General features: G+C 49.5%; 1 protein-coding gene across 4 annotated transcripts in view; it reads right to left on the bottom strand.

Moving 5' to 3' along the window:
- Window positions 1-18,175, bottom strand: part of LOC110492084 (membrane-associated guanylate kinase, WW and PDZ domain-containing protein 3) — a 195,424-nt gene that overhangs the window by 48,119 nt on the left and 129,130 nt on the right. For 3 of the 4 annotated variants that reach the window (XM_036947018.2, XM_036947015.2, XM_036947016.2), the window contains exon 2: window positions 9,308-9,424. In XM_036947018.2, coding sequence (XP_036802913.2) covers window positions 9,308-9,424 — 117 coding nt within the window. Of the gene's footprint in view, window positions 1-6,298; window positions 7,609-9,307; window positions 9,425-18,175 lie in introns of those variants that run through there. The other variant, XM_090202974.1, reaches the window with a different exon arrangement.

Below are 18,175 nucleotides of genomic sequence, written 5' to 3'. Positions count from 1 at the left end.
ATGAGTCATATATTGACATAACCTGAAAGGCTGCTCAGCAAGGAAGAAGCCACTGCTCCAAAACCGCCATAGAAAAGCCAGACTACGGTTTGCAACTGCACATGGGGACAAAGATCGTACTTTTTGGAGAAATGTCCTCTGGTCTGTTGAAACAAAAATAGAACTGTTTGGCCGTAATGACAATCGTTATGTTTGGAGGAAAAAGGAGGAGGCTTGCAAGCCGTAGAACACCATCCCAACCGTGAAGCACGGGGGTGGCAGCATCATGTTGTGGGGGTGCTTTGCTGCAGGAGGGACTGGTGCACTTCACAAAATAGATGGCATCATGAGGATGGAAAATTATGTGGTTGTATTGAAGCAACATCTCAAGACATCAGTCCGCAAGTTAAAGCTTGGTCCTAAATGGGTCTTCTAAATGGACAATTACCCCAAGCATACTTCCAAAGTTGTGGCAAAATGGCTTAAGGACAACAAAGTCAAGGTATTGGAGTGGCCATCACAAAGCCCTGACCTCAATCCTATAGAAAATGTGTGGGCAGAACTGAAAAAGCATGTGCGAGCAAGGAGGCCTACAAACCTGACTCAGTTACACCAGCTCTGTCAGGAGGAATGGGCCAAAATCCACCCAACTTATTGTGGGAAGCTTGTGGAAGGCTACCCGAAATGTTTGACCCAAGATAAACAATTTAAAGGCAATGCTACCAAATACTAATTGAGTGTATGTAAACCTCTGACCCACTGGGAATGTGATGAAATAAATCATTCACTCTACTATTATTCTGACATTTCACATTCTTAAAATAAAGTGGTGATCCTAACTGACCTAAGACAGGGAATTTTTACTTGGATTAAATGTCAGGAATTGTGAAAAACTGAGTTGAAATGTATTTGGCTAAGGTGTATGTAAACTTCTGACTTCAACTATATGTAGAAAACCCTCAGACCGTGTCACAGAGAAACAGAGTAGGTGATTGACCTGAGAACTGGTTTAAAGTGGATGATGGTTGGTTGGTTAGCCAACTTAATGCCTGAGTTGGCTGAATAAACCCCTGAGGGCCTCTACACAGTCAGGCTTCAAAGCCACTGTGAGAGATAGATGGATGGATAGATTAATGAATGGATTGTCCACTCCTGAGCCATGATGTACGAATAATAACTTCATATAGGAATTGCAGTTACCATTACTTGTCTCTTATTCTCTGTCGTTCTTCCTATCCTATGCCTGCCAGCAAAAAATGACCCTAGGGACGGAGAAAGTTTTTTTTTAAGGAGTTCTGAGGTCTGTTCATCTCCAGAGCTCAAAGGATGGTATTTCTCCTCAAGGTCCTTCTTTTCTGTTCTGCCAATAAGCGAAAAGCCACAGTTGAAAAATCTTACAGTTGAACATTCTAACCTTTGTCTTTTTGTTCCTTCTCTCCCTGTCCATCCTCCTCTCTTTTCCAACCCCAAATCCCCTGAAATCCTGCTTTTTGATCTGGAAACTGCAGAACTATACATGGCAGTATATACTAAGCCTGCAGTCATTAAACAAACCTGCGAACGGTAACGGTCTGTGTAGTGCAACTAACTCCCAACAAGCTGGTCTATTTAACATGTTGTCCCCTTGTTGAAGACATGTAGACATTTTTTGGAAATATTTTCCGCATCAGGAAAATCAGCTCAGATGTGAACGGCAATCTGACCGGCGCACCAATGGACTCTTAATACTATCCCTCCTGCCCTCCCTCCACCCTGTTCATCTGTTACTGCTGCTGTGAGAGCACTAACATCTGAAATGCTTTAAACCTTGTTATAAAGTAGACTATTGTATTCTGAGATTGTTCCCTGTCTGCTCCTCGGCTTCAAAGGCAGTAATATGAGAATCCTTGAACAGGGAAACATGAGAAAAAAACAGAGTACTGTATTCTTGTGGACTTGCCTGTCTGCATGAGTGTCATATAGGTCGTCCTTGTGATGTAAAGATCTGAAATGTGAGAGGGGACGCAACTCGAGTTGAATCAAGGAATCAATCAAGTCTTTTGAGGTAGAGGATAATCAAGAACAGGTCTTTTTGATGTAGACAGCAGCGAAGACAGTTTGTGCTGGGTTCAGGGTAAATACTGTAGCAGCTATATTTTATCTGAGTCTGAGGAGTTGATGTGGGAGTCAGAGGGAGGTGATGGAGCGGGAGAAGGAGGTGAGGGAGAGGAAGGTGGAGAGGGAGGAGAAGGAGAGGGAGGTGAGGAAGGTGGAGAGGGAGATTATGGAGAGGCAGGTAAGGGAGTTTTTGGAGAGGGAGGTTATGGAGAGGCAGGTGAAGGAGAGGGAGGTAAGGGAGGTGAGGGAGAGGGAGGTTTTGGAGAGGAAGGTGGAGAGGGAGGTGAGGAAGGTGGAGAGGGAGGTGAAGGAGAGGGAGGTAAGGGAGGTGGAGAGGGGGAGGGAGGTGAAGGAGAGGCAGGTGATGGAGAGGCAGGTGAAGGAGAGGCAGGTGAAGGAGAGGCAGGTGAGGAAGGTGGAGAGGGAGGAGAAGGAGAGGAAGGTGGAGAGGGAGGAGAAGGTGAAGGAGGTTAGGAATGTAGAGAGGGAGGTGAAGGAGGGGGTGGTTATGGAGAGGCAGGTGAAGGAGAGGGAGGAGAAGGAGAGGGAGGTTTTGGAGAGGCAGGTGAAGGAGAGGGAGGTGAGGAAGGTGGACAGGGAGGTGAAGGAGAGGGAGGTGAAGGAGAGGGAGGTGAGGAAGGTGGAGAGGCAGGTGAAGGAGGGGGAGGTTATGGAGAGGCAGGTGAAGGAGAGGGAGGTTATGGAGAGGCAGGTGAAGGAGATGGAGGTGAAGGAGAGGGAGGTGAGGAAGGTGGAGAGGGAGAAGAAGGAGAGGGAGGTTATGGAGAGGCAGGTGAAGGAGAGGGGGGTTATGGAGAGGCAGGCGAGGGCGGTGAGGGAGAGGGAGGTTATGGAGAGGCTGGCGAGGGCGGTGAGGGAGAGGGAGGTTATGGAGAGGCAGGCGAGGGCGGTGAGGGAGAGGGAGGTTATGGAGAGGCATGCGAGGGCGGTGAGGGAGAGGGAGGTTATGGAGAGGCAGGTGGGGGAGGTGAGGGAGAGGCAGGCAAGGGCGGTGAGGGAGAGGGAGGTTATGGAGAGGCAGGCGAGGGCGGTGAGGGAGGTTATGGAGAGGCAGGTGAAGGAGAGGGAGGTGAAGGAGAGGGAGGTAAGGGAGGTGAAGAAGAGGGAGGTTATGGAGAGGCAGGCGAGGGCGGTGAGGGAGAGGGAGGTGGTAAGCAAAAAGCTTTGGGAGAAGAAACAGCACTAGGAGACAACACTTCAATTGACTTCCATTCTTTGTTCATGTTCTCAAAAAAGTTCACCTTTGAAGAAATGAAACAATTGAACCAAAACAATACTGAACAGAGCAGCAACAAAACAAAAACGTCATGAAAAGGTATTGGGTTGTTTGGGGTGGATGCAGTGAACATGAATTGGCACTTTTCTCCATGAGGAAGTGTATTGTTGTGGAACAGGTGGGAGGTCCAGTCCAGACAGTGGAACAGGTGGATAAATGAAGATGTACATTACTGGTCAAAAGTTTTAGAACACCTACTCATTCAAGGGTTTTTCTTTATTTTCACTATTTTCTACATTGTAGAATTATAGTGAAGACATCAAAACTACGAAATAACACATACGGAATCATGTAGTAAGGGTGGCTACTTTGAAGTATCTTAAATCTAAAATATATTTTGATTTGTTTAACACTTTTTTTTGGTTACTATATGATTCCATTTGTGTTATTTCATAGTTTTGATGTCTTCACTATTATTCAACAATGTAGAAAATAGTCATTAAAATAAAAAGAAGAAAAACCCTGGAATGAGTCGGTGTGTCCAGCCAAAGTAATGGCGCTGCCGGTAATAAACCAGGCTGTAAGTCACAGATTGACTCAAAGGGAGATCAGACTAAAGTAATGACGCTGCCGGTAATAAACCAGGCTGTAAGTCACAGATTGACTCAAAGGGAGATCAGACTAAAGTCGCACAATAAAAACCTTGAATGAGCAGGTGTTGTAAAAACTTTGACCGGTAGTGTATATATAGTTCACTCAGGCCATTTATCATAGAAAACGAATTTGTCTGTTTAACTGGGTGGCTCTCCCCCAAAAATGTGTCAGTTCTTGTCTGTTTAACTGGGTGTGCTCTCCCAATTGAATGACTTCAATTGAAACAGGAAAAAAAAAAAAAAAAAAAAAAAAAAAAAAAAAAAAAAAAAAAAAACTGAGTGGGGTCTCCTTTCTCTTCCATCTCTGATTGTGACACGTACGCACGAACACCCGCAGATGCCAATTGTCGCATCATTTTTTTTTTTTTTTAAAATGAGTGTATCAGTTCACACAGCGAAGCATCACCCCCGCGAAACTCTGCCAGCTGCTTAAGCTTCTTACAGGGAGACCAGGAGAAACGTTAACACCTACCGCTGGAAAGCTGTTAAACGTAGTCACACTGAGACCTGGCGCTGTTGCAAGAAGGGCATATTTAGTTCAATCTGACAATATGGTCATGTGAAAGGGGAAAACCAGAGGCGGTCTGAAGATGGGTCTTGGGAGGATACACCTAGAGATGCTTATTGACTTTTCTTTATCACACTACAGAGAAAGTAATACACAAAGTGAGAAACATTGATATGCAATAAACATGTTAGGCCTACATAACTTAACGCTGTTTAGCGCCAATACCCCAGATAGGTACTGTGAGACATAGGCCAGGCTCAGCTAACTTTAGTCAGTGACTAAAGTCATACAATCCTGAGCAGGCAGTATGGGGCATATCATCCTGGATATCAGAACAAAAGGAACATACAGATGTTCTCTATTAAAGGCAGAGCCAGGATCTAATATGTAGTCTTTTGTTTCCCAGGTATAAAAAAAAAAGGTTTAATGTAAGACCCTTAAATCTTGTCAAGAGAAAGCAATTCTTTAAATTGAATACAGGGGCACTTTTTATTATATTCCTGTCATCCTTCTCTCTTTGTTATCTCCCAGTGAGCCTCTTAGAGCTTTCTGTGGTGCCCCTGCGGATATTACTGCTTAGAGGAGAAGAGAGGGAGGCAGAGGGTTCAGCCGAGCTTCAAGGACCCCTGGCACCGACTCTCCTTCCTTCCTTTTCTTCCCTTCTTTCTTGGGAGCTGTAATGATGCCTCTGCCTGTGTGTTCAGGAGGGGACTGGAGAGAAGCCACGCTCCTCTCTCTGAGCTGCCATTTAGAGGGCTCTAATGAGGAGAGGCAGAGCGCAGCCAGGCGGCCATTCTGGCTCCCAGGGAGAGACTGAGACCATTCCTAATCCCTGGCTCTGTGTAAGGCCATAGTCACAGTCACACAGCAGAGGCTAAGCAGCGGCTCCCTGGCACTGTGGAAGGCCAATCACAGTCACACAAACAGCAGTGGCCAAGTGGGACAAATGCAGTGGTGGGAAATGTACTCAACTGTCATACTTGAGTAAAAGTAAAGATACCTTTTATAGAAAATGACTCAAGTGAAATACTACTTGACTGAAAGTCTAGAAGAATCTGGTTGTATATATACTTAAGTACAGGGGCGGAAAAAGTACTAAATTGTCATTCTTGAGTAAAAGTCAAAAGTGAAAGTAAATTGCTATGCATCAAATTCCTTATATTAAGCAAATCAGACGGCACAATTTTATTGTTTTTGTAAACTCACGGAAAGACAAGAGTCCAACACTCAGACTACATTCACAAACGCAGGCAGAAATCCGGCCGGTACATGACACAGCACTGTGATAAAGTCACTCGCTACACTGGAAGTTAATAGGAATACGACTTTTAAACCGCGAAAGCATCTATCATACATGTCAGATTTCAATACTGGCCGGTGTCGTAACTCGGCAGGAGTTCTTCTCTCGAATGAGCCATTGATCATATTTCTGCAATATTCCTACCTCGAGAAATGTGTAATTTAACAGAGGGTCTAGCACATTTTTCCTATTTGTCTGCCTCTTTCGTCCAGGGTGCATTACATGGTGCCGTTGCCAGAGATATTATAGAAAGTGCCCAATAGACACCCATTCAATCCTTTCAAGGAGTGCGCTCCTTGTCCCAGAATCGCCCAGAATACACCGCACGGCCCATTGACGTAGCATGGGCAACGTTTCCCATCTCCTCAAATGTCTATCTGCCATTGTGAATGTCAGACTCCAGGTACATAGATCTGCAGGTTGAACATGGTGAATATACTGGTGAAATTGATAGTGCTGGTTGTTTAGGCGATTTTACAGCTAACTAGCTACTTTAAAATGCTGATATTGTCTAACGGTATTACCTTGTGTAGATACCTTTGCCAGCCAGTCCGCCCATAGAGAGAGCATTCCATTGTGGATTTTGGAGTCAACTTGAGCTGCAGATGTCCACAACGATTTTCCATGCTGCTACCAACCTTATTATAAAACGCCAAAATTAAACATTTGTTCATAAAAAAACAATATTGTTCTCAGTGTTCTTTAAATACCGTAAATTAAAGGAAGGAGTGGTTTTGGGTGGATTTTTCCTTTAAATACAGCACTGGACATATGTTGACCTACTGCAGCTAAACCACAGTGGTTTTTAGGATGGCCACACCATCATAACGTAACCCCTGTCACGGATGAGGAGCAGGCATAAACTAACAGCCATGCACTAGAGACTAGGCTTAGACTAGGGTCACTGCTTGAAATGCTACCTACAGTGTATTACTGTACAGACACACTGTAAATGAATATCTAAACAAGCTGCCCTAGCCCTGGTGCCTTCCAAAAAAAACGAGGCATTGAGCAAATTTCAGGTCTGCTGAGCGCAAACTTGAACCTTGTGAAACGTCTGTGCAACTTCCAGCACGTCTTTGAACACTGAGGCTGTACCCGCTTTACAGTTTTAACAGTGGTCAAGTAGGCTACTGGGGCTTTTTGATCATAATGTAGGCCTAACAGGGTGGCCCTACCATCAAAACAACTGGAGAAAATATAAAATGTTAACATTGAAATAGCTGTTCTATCATTCAGCCTACAGTAGCAGCCAAGGTGTGGTGTTCAATGACATAATGCACATTCTATGAGACTGTTGAAAAAAACAGGGCTTGACATTAACCTGTTTATCCACTTGTCCTTCAGACAAGGAAGTGACCACCTTACAAAATAAAATATACTATTATTCCTATACCATTATTACAGACAATCGGACAAATTATGCTGCCCTCTGCCTCTGCCTGTCTCAAAAAACACCATTGCCCCTTTAAGACAAAAAAAAAAGCTCTTTACCTGACTCGTTTTTTCAAAGATGCACACGTTTGTAATCTCATAGGAAGCAAACACTCCCCCATTGCTGACTACACATGATCTATAACTGGGCTAACAACTCACTAACTTGCAAAGGATGTGAACAAAACGTCCACGAGTGGCTACATGCAGCTCTTGCTTTGATCTCAAAACGAGCGCATCTACTCACGATCACAGCTGTAAACACAGTTCAGTTCAAAGTAAAATGGCACAGATCCAATATATGGCGATGTCCTTTGCATATAGACCTACTGCAGCTCGGATTGGTTATGCTGCATCAGTCTGTGTAGAGTACGGGCTGAGTCATCCGCAATAGAATCCTACCCCCCCCCCCCCCACACCGGATGCGTTTCGCCTACAACAAAATCTACTGCATAGTTTGTTTTGATCCGGTGTGCTGCATTGAACGTGGATAATATGACGTTGATTCGATCACAATTGCCACAGTAACAAGGAAACATTATTAGGTTTAAGTAAAAGGGAAACATTATTAGGTTTAACTAAAAGGGAAAACTCTAGGAAGTTGAGTGACGTTCAATCTCGTGCTTTTGTGGTTGGCCTGATAGTTCTTCTGCGCTCTGCGCGAAGTCCCGGGGAGCTGCTCGGCGGTCTCGGGTTAGTTAGAGGGAACATCGGTTATTACTCTTTTTTTTATATGATTTTTCATAAAACACTACTTAACATAAATGTCTACCGTCGTCTATATAACCATTAATTAATTACATACTGAGAACATTAACAATGCATGAACTCATGAAACTGACAGACTAAACAGATATACTCTATTGTCTAGGGAAAAAGCTATTTATTTTGTTGCCTGTTATTCCCAATTATCAGCGTTGTACGGACGCCATTCAGGAGACTGTGCACAGCTCTCCCTCATAACAAAGTCACAAATTAGTTTTTTTTTTTTTTTTTAGATGTGCAAATTAAAACCCTGACTCACAAAGATTATATAAATTAGTCCCATGACGTTCATGAGTGGCAAAATGGGGAGTAATTGCCATCTAATTCGTCAGAGTAGCGTAGAGAAATCTGCACGTTGCACTTTGAATTCGGCCAATTGGCCCTTTTGTCCTTTAAAAACCACTAGGGTATAAAAAATAAAAAGCTTTGACACACCACCTATTCATCCCTGTGATTTAAAGGAATCAGAGACACTGTTAAGAGAGTTCAAGTGCAGTCATCCAAAGTGGGTGGATGAAGCACAGAGTTGGTAGCACTCTTAAGCACCGTAGAAGAAGAAATGAATAGGAAACGTACATTCAATTATTAAACATAAAATACATGCATATAATATTCTGGACATTAACTTCCAAGGTCTACATTTTAGTATTTGAAAACGGAGAGCGATATCTCCTCACTCATCTATCAAATAGTGGGTTGTGTGTGTGTGTGTGAGGTTGATGGCTTTTATAGTGAAGGTTTGACGGATGCTTTGTAGACCTCAGTGATGGCTGAGAATGCCCCCCAGTTCTTGAGAGGAGAGGAATCCATGATTATACACACACAGAACCATGATAAGTGAAAAGGAAAGAGGGCCAGAGAGATGGGACGGAGGAAGGGAAGGAGTGTGATTGAGTAGTCAATCTACCTCTCATCACTCTCCTCCTTATTCCACCGGGGCAGATACCGTGGAGGGGCCTGATGAATGCCAAGCACTTGTGTGCTCATGGGAGAAGGGCCGTGACCTTCAGCGAACAGCAAACTGCTCCGCTGTTTATTGGGCAGCTGCCATATGGGGCATTGATATGTGACGGCAGGGCCAAATAGAATCACTTGATGGGACTGTGGTAAGTTTATGCGACTGTGGGAGAGCATGTTCAGCTGTAAATAAAAACAGACCGAGAAACTAGCTGGCCAGTGAGGTGCTAGTGGCCCACCAGTGACGTCACCCGTCTTGAGACCTAAAGGTGACCTAGTCACATGGAATAGCTGTAATGAGCAGGGACATGTGGGGTAGACAGTGACCTCAGAGGAGAACAGAGACACATGGGGAGCCCGGGAACGTTACTACTCACAGGGAATGGTGCGCAGGTACAGGTTGTCCCTGATCACCTGCTGGAGCTTGTGGTCCAACGAACCTTTCTGGAACTGCAGGCTGAGGTAGTGACGCAGGTCTGTATTCAACACCTTGCCTGTGAAGAGGAGGACAACACATCTGGGTCAGTACCGTACAGTACAGTACACACACAGTTCATTTACACTCCCCTCGAACATTTCTAAACAGTCGGGACCTCGAAATGCATTACCACCAGTGTGTAGACAAAAACCACTGATGATCACTTTCAAAAACTCTTCTCAACAGAGAACATTTCATTTCATTTCCATTATTTAGCAGACGCTCTTATCCAGAGCGACTTACAGCGGCCATTAGGCTCAAGTGCCTTGCTCAAGGGCACGTCGACACTATTTTCACCTAGTCGGTTTGGGGATTTGAACTGGCGACCTTTCGGTTACTGACCCAACGCTCTTAACCGCCAGGCTACCTGCTGTACCAGTGTGTCGACGAAAACCACCTATCATCTCTTTCAAAACCACTTGTCAACTCTCTGACAGGTGCCCATGATAGAAAGCATGCCCCCAGCGAGAGTACGTGAAAGGAGGACAGTTTTGAAACTTCAAAGATGTGGCTGTGTGACAGCACTGTCGTGCATGGGAACGAGGGAGACAGAGCAGAGGCCCATCGGCTGCGTTGGTAGAGAAACTGTCACGTCAGACAGATTAAATATTCATTGCCTTGAATCACCAAGTATCCAGTAAGATAGGAACACAATGGCTGGCACTGTCGCTGCCTCTGAGTTTCTGACTGAGGAGCAACAGAAGTTCAGTGCGGAGTTCGAGGAAGTGTGGGGGCTGTGCAATCCTCCTGAAGGAGGGGAATTCAGGCATTCCCCTCGGAGCAAGAGGAGGAGGGAGCGAGACAAAGAATACATCGAGAGCCAACATTCCCCTGGTGTCTGAGCAGGATCCCTCTATGAGCAGTCCAGTCTGCCAGATGTTTAGAGGCTGGTTCGTGTGTCCCCTCAGGGTGGAGAGGATGTGTTTTGAGAGGACGACAGTTAGTGTTGTTAGCGTCGATACCCATTGCTTCTCTCCCTGAGCACACAGGCAGCCGCCACTGACTGCGGGGTACGTGCTTTCGCTTGGCTCACCCCAGATGAACGTAACAGGCTGAATACATCACTGTGGGTACTCCCCAGAAACCCGTATAGTGTCAATTAAAGGAGCACAGAGAAATGCATTTATTTGAAAGGAGGGAAAATATCTGCAAACTGAATCTGGCGAGAATAACACATTTGAAATGTTTAAGCAGCCCAGCCTACGCACGGTTTGAAATATTAATCTTTAATACCATCCATTTATAGCATCACGCGGTGTGCTTGAATCAAAACAAGCCGCAGCTTTTCCTGCACTCTGATTCGTCCCCCATGGCGTTGAAAGGGACTGCCCACTGAGTTGGCAGATTAGCTGCGTTCCATTGGTTGGCTCAGATGAATACTAATACATTCTATTCCCAACTGTCCCCAAGAGGCCCATAGTATAGTATATATAGATTTGATTCCTAAAAACATTTAGAGTGCATTTTCTGTGCTTCATTCAGCACCACAATTCCCTGTGAAATGTGAGGATCTACAGAAAGCTAGTAAGAGACTTGCATAATCTTTCATACAGGCCTAGTCAATATCATGTGACAAAAAGTCAATGCCTTAATTGCCTTGTTAATGCACTAGGACATTTGTAATACACTGCAACAGGGGAGCGTGTGTCAAACGTAAACAGTTTGAGTATTGGGTATGAATGACACACTACATGACCAAAAGTATGTGGGCACTTGCTCGTCAAACAACTTACTCTAAAATCACGGTCATTAATATGGAGTTCCCTCTTTGCTGCTATATCAGCCTCCACTCTTCTGGTAAGGCTTCCCACTAGATGTTGGGACATTGCTGCGGGGACTTGCTTCCATTCAGCCAAAATAGCATTAGTGAGGTCAGGCACTGATGTTGGGCAAGTAGGTCTGGCTAACACTCGGCGTTCCAACTCATTCCAAAGATGTTCGTTGGGGTTGAGGTCAGGGCTCTGTGTAGGTCAGTCAAGTTCTTCCACACCGATCATGACAAACCATTTTTTGTATGGACCTTTGTGCACGGGGGCATTGTCATGCTGAAAAAGGAAAGGGTATGTGGAACCACAGAATCGTCTAGAAAGTCTGTGTATGCTGTAGCGTTAACATTTCCCTTTACTGCAACTAAGCGGCCAAGCCTGAAACATGAAAAACAGCCCCAGACCATTATTCCTGCTCCACCAAACTTTACAGTTGGCACTATGGTAGTGTTCTCCTGGCATCTGCCAAACCCAGATTTGTCCGTTGGACTACCAGATGGTGAAGTGTGATTCATCAATCCATAGAACTCGTTTCCCCTGCTCCAGAGTCCAAATACGGCGAGCTGTACACCACTCCAGCAGACGCTTGGCTGCGACTTGGCTGCTCGGCCATGAAAACCCATGTCATGGAGCTCCCAATTAACTCTTCTTATGCCGACGTTGCTTCCAGAGGCAGTTTGGAACTCTGTAATGAGTGTTGCAACCGAGGAGAGACGATTTTTACACGCTACGGGCTTCAACACTCGCTACGGGCTTCAACACTCGCTACGCGCTTCAACACTCGATGGTCCCATTCTGTGAGTTTGTGACGCCTACCACTTTGCTGCTCATAAACGGTTCCACTTCACAATAACAGCACTTGTGGACAAGTCGCATCCTATGACGGTGCCATGTTGAATGTCACGAAGCTCTTCAGTAAGGCCATTCTACTGTCGATGTTTGTCTATGGAGATTGCATGGCGGTGTGCTTGATTTTATACAGCTGTGGCTGAAATAGCCTAATTCACTAATTTGAAGTGTTGTCCACATACTTTTGTATATATAGTGTATTTTCTTAGTACAAATTGTATTTTACTCAAGTGTAAGCAGTCTAGTTACAATAATGCATGGCTGAGGTAGCGAGGAACAAAATAAACATGTCTCTTTACAAATTGTGTAAGTCTATAGACATTTTAATATCCCAGTTAATACGACAAATTTAGGTCGAGGGAAACAAAAGCAATCTCCCGTCACGCATTGAACTGGTAAATCTCAGGTTCCAGGTTCCACGTTCCCAGAAAATGATTCTATATATTATGAGCTAGGGAACCACAGTACACAAACAAAACAGAGAGCCCTCCCCGAGCACTATTCCCATGTTAGGTTGTTAGGTGAGACGGGGGTCTTTCTCTCCCCCCCCCCATCATGGGAATGTGTCTTGGCTTCATTTCCACACAAACCTCATCCTCACAGGGTAGGTTAAGTATAGACAATGGACGGCGCTAATTGTTATCACTGAACACTAGAGCTGAAGAATTCTCCCTCCCTCCCTCCCTCACTCCGTCTAGCTCGCTCCCTCCCTCCCCCCCCTGTGTTTGCAGGCTAGGGCAACCTTTTGTAGCCTGGCTGTCAGGTAGCGTCAGCCTGCTCAGTCATATCTCTGGAGAGCGCGCGCACACATACTGTACAGCCTCGAGACAGCTAGCGCATCACTGGACAGCCAGGCTGCTACAGAACACAATGGGCTCCTTTGTGGGTTGTCGTCTGGGCATTAGAGTAGTGTGTGTACGTGTGGGGGGAGTTGGGGAATCATTAAAAACAGAGGGAGAGAGAAAGAGAAGAATGATGACGATGCAAATCGCACATGGGATGGGAACCCACCACTACCCTCCCGTCCATTCTCTCTATCTCTCCCTCTTCTCTCTCTCTCTCTCTCTCTCTCTCTCTCCCAAGTCATGGAGTCTCATCAGCCCAGCCAAGCACATTTCACAGGACTCCTCACTCTCAAAACAATCTGTGAGATAACTTCCTGAAAAGCAATCAACCTCCCATTTCCTCCTTCACTTCCCTATCCCTCATTTGTCTTCTTTTCTCACTACACTGGCCCCTGCTTCCTAACGTAATCCATCTACCCGTCTCTCCTCCTCCCTTCTCTACCTCCCCATCTCCTCTCGCCACCTCCTCCCCTCTCGCCTCCTCTCCGCTGCCTCCTCCTCCTCGTCGTCCTCCCCTCCGCCGCCTCCTCCTCCTCGTCGTCCTCCGTCTCTCTCCCTCCCTCCGTCTCTCTCTCCCTCCCTCCATCCGTCTCTCTCTCCCTCCCTCCATCCGTCTCTCTCTCCCTCCCTCCATCCGTCTCTCTCCCTCCCTCCGTCTCTCCCTCCCTCCGTCTCTCTCCCTCCCTCCGTCTCTCTCCCTCCCTCCGTCTCTCTCCCTCCCTCCGTCTCTCTCCCTCCCTCCGTCTCTCTCCCTCCCTCCGTCTCGCCGCCTCGCTCGCTCCCTCCCTCCGTCAGTCTCGCCGCCTCTCTCCCTCCCTCAGTCTCGCCGCCTCTCTCCCTCCCTCCCTCCCTCCCTCCGCCTCACCGCCTCTCTCCCTCCCTCCCTCCCTCCGCCTCACCGCCTCTCTCCCTTCCTCCGTCTCACCGCCTCTCTCCCTTCCTCCATCTCACCGCCTCTCTCCATCCCTCCCTCAGTCTCGCCGCCTCTCTCGCTCCCTCCGTCTCGCCGCCTCTCTCGCTCCCTCCGTCTCGCCGCCTCTCTCCATCCCTCCCTCCCTCCCTCCCTCACTCCGTCTTGCCGCCTCTCTCCCTCCGTCTCGCCGCCTCTCTCCCTCCGTCTCGCCGCCTCTCTCCATCCGTCTCGCCGCCTCTCTCCCTCCCTCCGTCTCGCCGCCTCTCTCCCTCCGTCTCGCCGCCTCTCTCCCTCCCTCCCTCCCTCCCTCCGTCTCGCCGCCTCTCTCCCTCCGTCTCGCCGCCTCTCTCCCTCCCTCCCTCCCTCCCTCCGTCTCGCCGCCTCTCTCCCTCCCTCCCTCCGTCCGTCTCGCCGCCTCTCTCCCTCCGTCTTGCCGCCTCTCTCCCTCCCTCCCTCCGTCTCGCCGCCTCTCTCCCTCCGTCTCGCCGCCTCTCTCCCTCCCTCCCTCTCTCTCCGTCTCCCTCCCTCCCTCCCTCCCTCCCTCTCCCTCCCTCCCTCCCTCCCTCCCTCCCTCCCTCCCTCCATCTCGCCGCCTCTCTCCCTCCCTCCCTCCATCTCGCCGCCTCTCCCTCCCTCCGTCCGTCTCGCCGCCTCTCTCCCTCCCTCCCTTCCGCCGCCTCTCTCCCTCCCTCCGTCTCGCCGCCTCTCTCCCTCCCTCCCTCCGTCTCGCCGCCTCTCTCCCTCCCTCCCGCCGCCTCTCTCCCTCCCTCCCGCCGCCTCTCTCCCTCCCTCCCGCCGCCTCTCTCCCTCTGTCTCGCCGCCTCTCTCGCTCCCTCCGTCTCGCCGCCTCTCTCCCTCCGTCTCGCCGCCTCTCTCGCTCCCTCCGTCTCGCCGCCTCTCTCTCTCCCTCCGCCTCTCTCTCTCCCTCCGTCCCTCCGTCTCGCCGCCTCTCTCCCTCCCTCCGTCTCGCCGCCTCTCTCCCTCCCTCCGTCTCGCCGCCTCTCTCCCTCCCTCCCTCCCTCCGTCCGTCCGTCTCGCCGCCTCTCTCCCTCCGTCTCGCCGCCTCTCTCCCTCCCTCCCTCCGTCTCGCCGCCTCTCTCCCTCCCTCCCTCCGTCTCGCCGCCTCTCTCCCTCCCTCCCTCCCTCCGTCTCGCCGCCTCTCTCCCTCCCTCTCGCCGCCTCTCTCCCTCCCTCCCTCTCGCCGCCTCTCTCCCTCCCTCCCTCTCGCCGCCTCTCTCCCTCCCTCCCTCTCGCCGCCTCTCTCCCTCCCTCCCTCTCGCCGCCTCTCTCCCTCCCTCCCTCTCGCCGCCTCTCTCCCTCCCTCCGTCTCGCCGCCTCTCTCCCTCCCTCCGTCTCGCCGCCTCTCTCCCTCCCTCCGTCTCGCCGCCTCTCTCCCTCCCTCCGTCTCGCCGCCTCTCTCCCTCCCTCCGTCTCGCCGCCACTCTCCCTCCCTCCATCTCGCCGCCTCTCTTCCTCCCTCCCTCAGTCTTCCCGCCTCTCTCCCTCCCTCCCTCCCTCCCTCCGTCCGTCCGTCTCGCCGCCTCTCTCCCTCCCTCTGGCCGCCTCTCTCCCTCCCTCCGTCTCGCCGCCTCTCTCCCTCCCTCCCTCCGTCTCGCCGCCTCTCTCCCTCCCTCTCGCCGCCTCTCTCCCTCCCTCCCTCTCGCCGCCTCTCTCCCTCCCTCCGTCTCGCCGCCTCTCTCCCTCCCTCCGTATCGCCGCCTCTCTCCCTCCCTCCGTATCGCCGCCTCTCTTCCTCCCTCCATCTCGCCGCCTCTCTTCCTCCCTCCCTCAGTCTCGCCGCCTCTCTCCCTCCCTCCCTCCGTCTCGCCGCCTCTCTCCCTCCCTCCCTCCGTCTCGCCGCCTCTCTCCCTCCCTCCGTCTCGCCGCCTCTCTCCCTCCCTCCGTCTCGCAGTCTCTCTCCCTCCGTCTCGCAGTCTCTCTCCCTCCGTCTCGCAGTCTCTCTCCCTCCGTCTCGCAGTCTCTCTCCCTCCGTCTCGCAGTCTCTCTCCCTCCGTCTCGCAGTCTCTCTCCCTCCGTCTCGCAGTCTCTCTCCCTCCGTCTCGCAGTCTCTCTCCCTCCGTCTCGCCGCCTCTCTCCCTCCGTCTCGCCGCCTCTCTCCCTCCCTCCGTCTCGCCGCCTCTCTCCCTCCGTCTCGCCGTCTCTCTCCCTCCCTCCGTCTTGCCGCCTCTCTCCCTCCCTCCGTCTCGCCGCCTCTCTCCCTCCCTCCGTCTCGCCGCCTCTCTCCCTCCGTCTCGCCGCCTCTCTCCCTCCCTCCCTCCGTCTCGCCGCCTCTCTCCCTCCCTCCCTGTCTTGCCGCCTCTCTCTCTCTCTCTCCCTCCCGCCGCCTCTCTCCCTCTCGCCGCCTCTCTCTCTCTCCCTCCCTCCCTCTCGCCGCCTCTCTCCGTCTCGCCGCCTCGCTCCCGCTCTTCCTCCCTTTCTCAGTCTTGCCGCCTCGCTCCCGCTCTTCCTCATCTACCTCCCTCCGTCTCTCTCTCCCTCTCTCCCTCCCTCCCGCCGCCTCTCTCCCTCCCTCCCGCCGCCTCTCTCCCTCTCGCCGCCTCTCTCTCTCCCTCCCTCTCGCCGCCTCGCTCCCGCTCTTCCTCCCTCCCTCAGTCTTGCCACCTCGCTCCCGCTCTTCCTTATCTACCTCCCTCCATCTCTCTCTCTCCCCCCCTCCCTCCCTCCCTCCATCCGTCTCGCCGCCTCTCTCTGGCCGCCTCGCTCCCCCTCTCCCAGGGCTTTATTGTCATGGGAAACATATGTTAACATTGCCAAAGCAAGTGAAGTAGATAATAAACAAAAGTGAAAAACAATTACACTCACAGAAGTTCCAAAAGAATAAAGACATTTCAAATGTCGTATTATGTCGATATACAGTTGTCAGAGGGAGAGGCAGTGCTGCCACGAAAGAGTCTTTAATGAGGTCATTCCATGTTAGTGGCCCAGCCCAGCTGCTATCTAATTAGCACGTCATTAAGACCAATTGGCGTTCCAGGGTCACGGCATGGACGCACACCCTCTCCTCTCCGTGTGACAGACAGGTCTCCTTCCTAAAACCCTATCAATGTCCCCACATCCCCCAGAACAAATGACGCCATACTTTCACTGTTGATACTTAAGTATAATTTAAAAACCACACACTGACCTTCACTCGAGTAGTGTTTTACTGGGCGACTTTCCCTTTCACTCGAGTCCTTTTCAGATCTAGCATTAACATCTACTTCTACTCAAGTATCAAAATTGGGTACTTCTTTCCACCTTCCTTACGGGGGTACAGTTAAAATCTTGAGCTCCGAGCTCCAACAATGCAGGTCAATGTTGAAAGAAGAACAATACTCGTAACAACAAAGAGTAGAAATCCACTGAACAAAAATGTAATACGCATCATGCAACAAGTTCAAAGACTAAGAGTTCATATGAGGAAATCAGTCAATTCAAATATATACATTAGGTCATCATCTATGGATTTCACATGACTGGGAATACAGATACGCATCTGTTGGTCACAGAAGCCTTATGAACAAAAGTGTATCAGAAAACCGGTCAGTATCTGGTGTGACCACCATTTGCCTCATGCAGCGCGACACATCTCCTTCACATTGAGTTGATCAGGCTGTTGATTGTGGCCTGTGGAATGTTGTCCCACTCCTCTTCAATGGCTGTGTGAAGTTGCTGGATATTGGCAGGAAGTGGAACACGCTGTCGTACACGTCGATCCAAAGCATCCCAAACATCCTCAACGGGTGATATGTCTGGTGAGTCTTCAGGTCATGGAAGAACTGGGGCATTTTCAGCTTCCAGGAATTGTGTTCAGATCCTTGAGACATGGGGCCGTGAATTATCATGCTGAAACGTGAGGTGATGGTGGCGGATGAATGGCACGACGATGAAGATTATGCCTGCCCATACCATAACCCCACCACCACCACGGGGCTCTTTACAACGCTGACATCAGCAAACCCCTCGCCCACCCAACGCCATACAAGAGGTCTGCTTCGACATATGTTAAAATCATTGTCATGTGCCAACTATGTAAAAAATAACAAATACAAAAATTGCAGCCTGCAGGTAGAAACATTTCCCGATAAAAATAAATATCCTATAAATCATACTGGCTAAGCATGGCCTGTCTACAACCAACTTGAAACATTGTATAAAATATTTTGGGCACTCAGAGATTCCTACAACAGTGAGCTCGGGCAGACACAGCTGTAGGCTATTTGCACAAGGTACGAGAGGTAATCAGGTAGGCCTATTTTATTCCCACGGGATCAGAGCATGACATTTTTCCCTTTCACGCCGAGAGAGAGCTGGAAAGATGTTTAAAATACGTTGAGGAACTATTGTCATTCTCAATGGATGTCAAAACAGACTTTGTTTGCTTGCTGTTTGAG

The sequence above is a fragment of the Oncorhynchus mykiss genome, chromosome 16 (genome assembly GCF_057628025.1).
Source record: "Oncorhynchus mykiss isolate SJ-2025 chromosome 16, ASM5762802v1, whole genome shotgun sequence".
Classification (NCBI taxonomy): Eukaryota; Metazoa; Chordata; class Actinopteri; order Salmoniformes; family Salmonidae; genus Oncorhynchus; species Oncorhynchus mykiss.
Note: the sequence above shows the minus strand (reverse complement) of the source record. Positions and strands in the feature narration are given on the sequence as shown.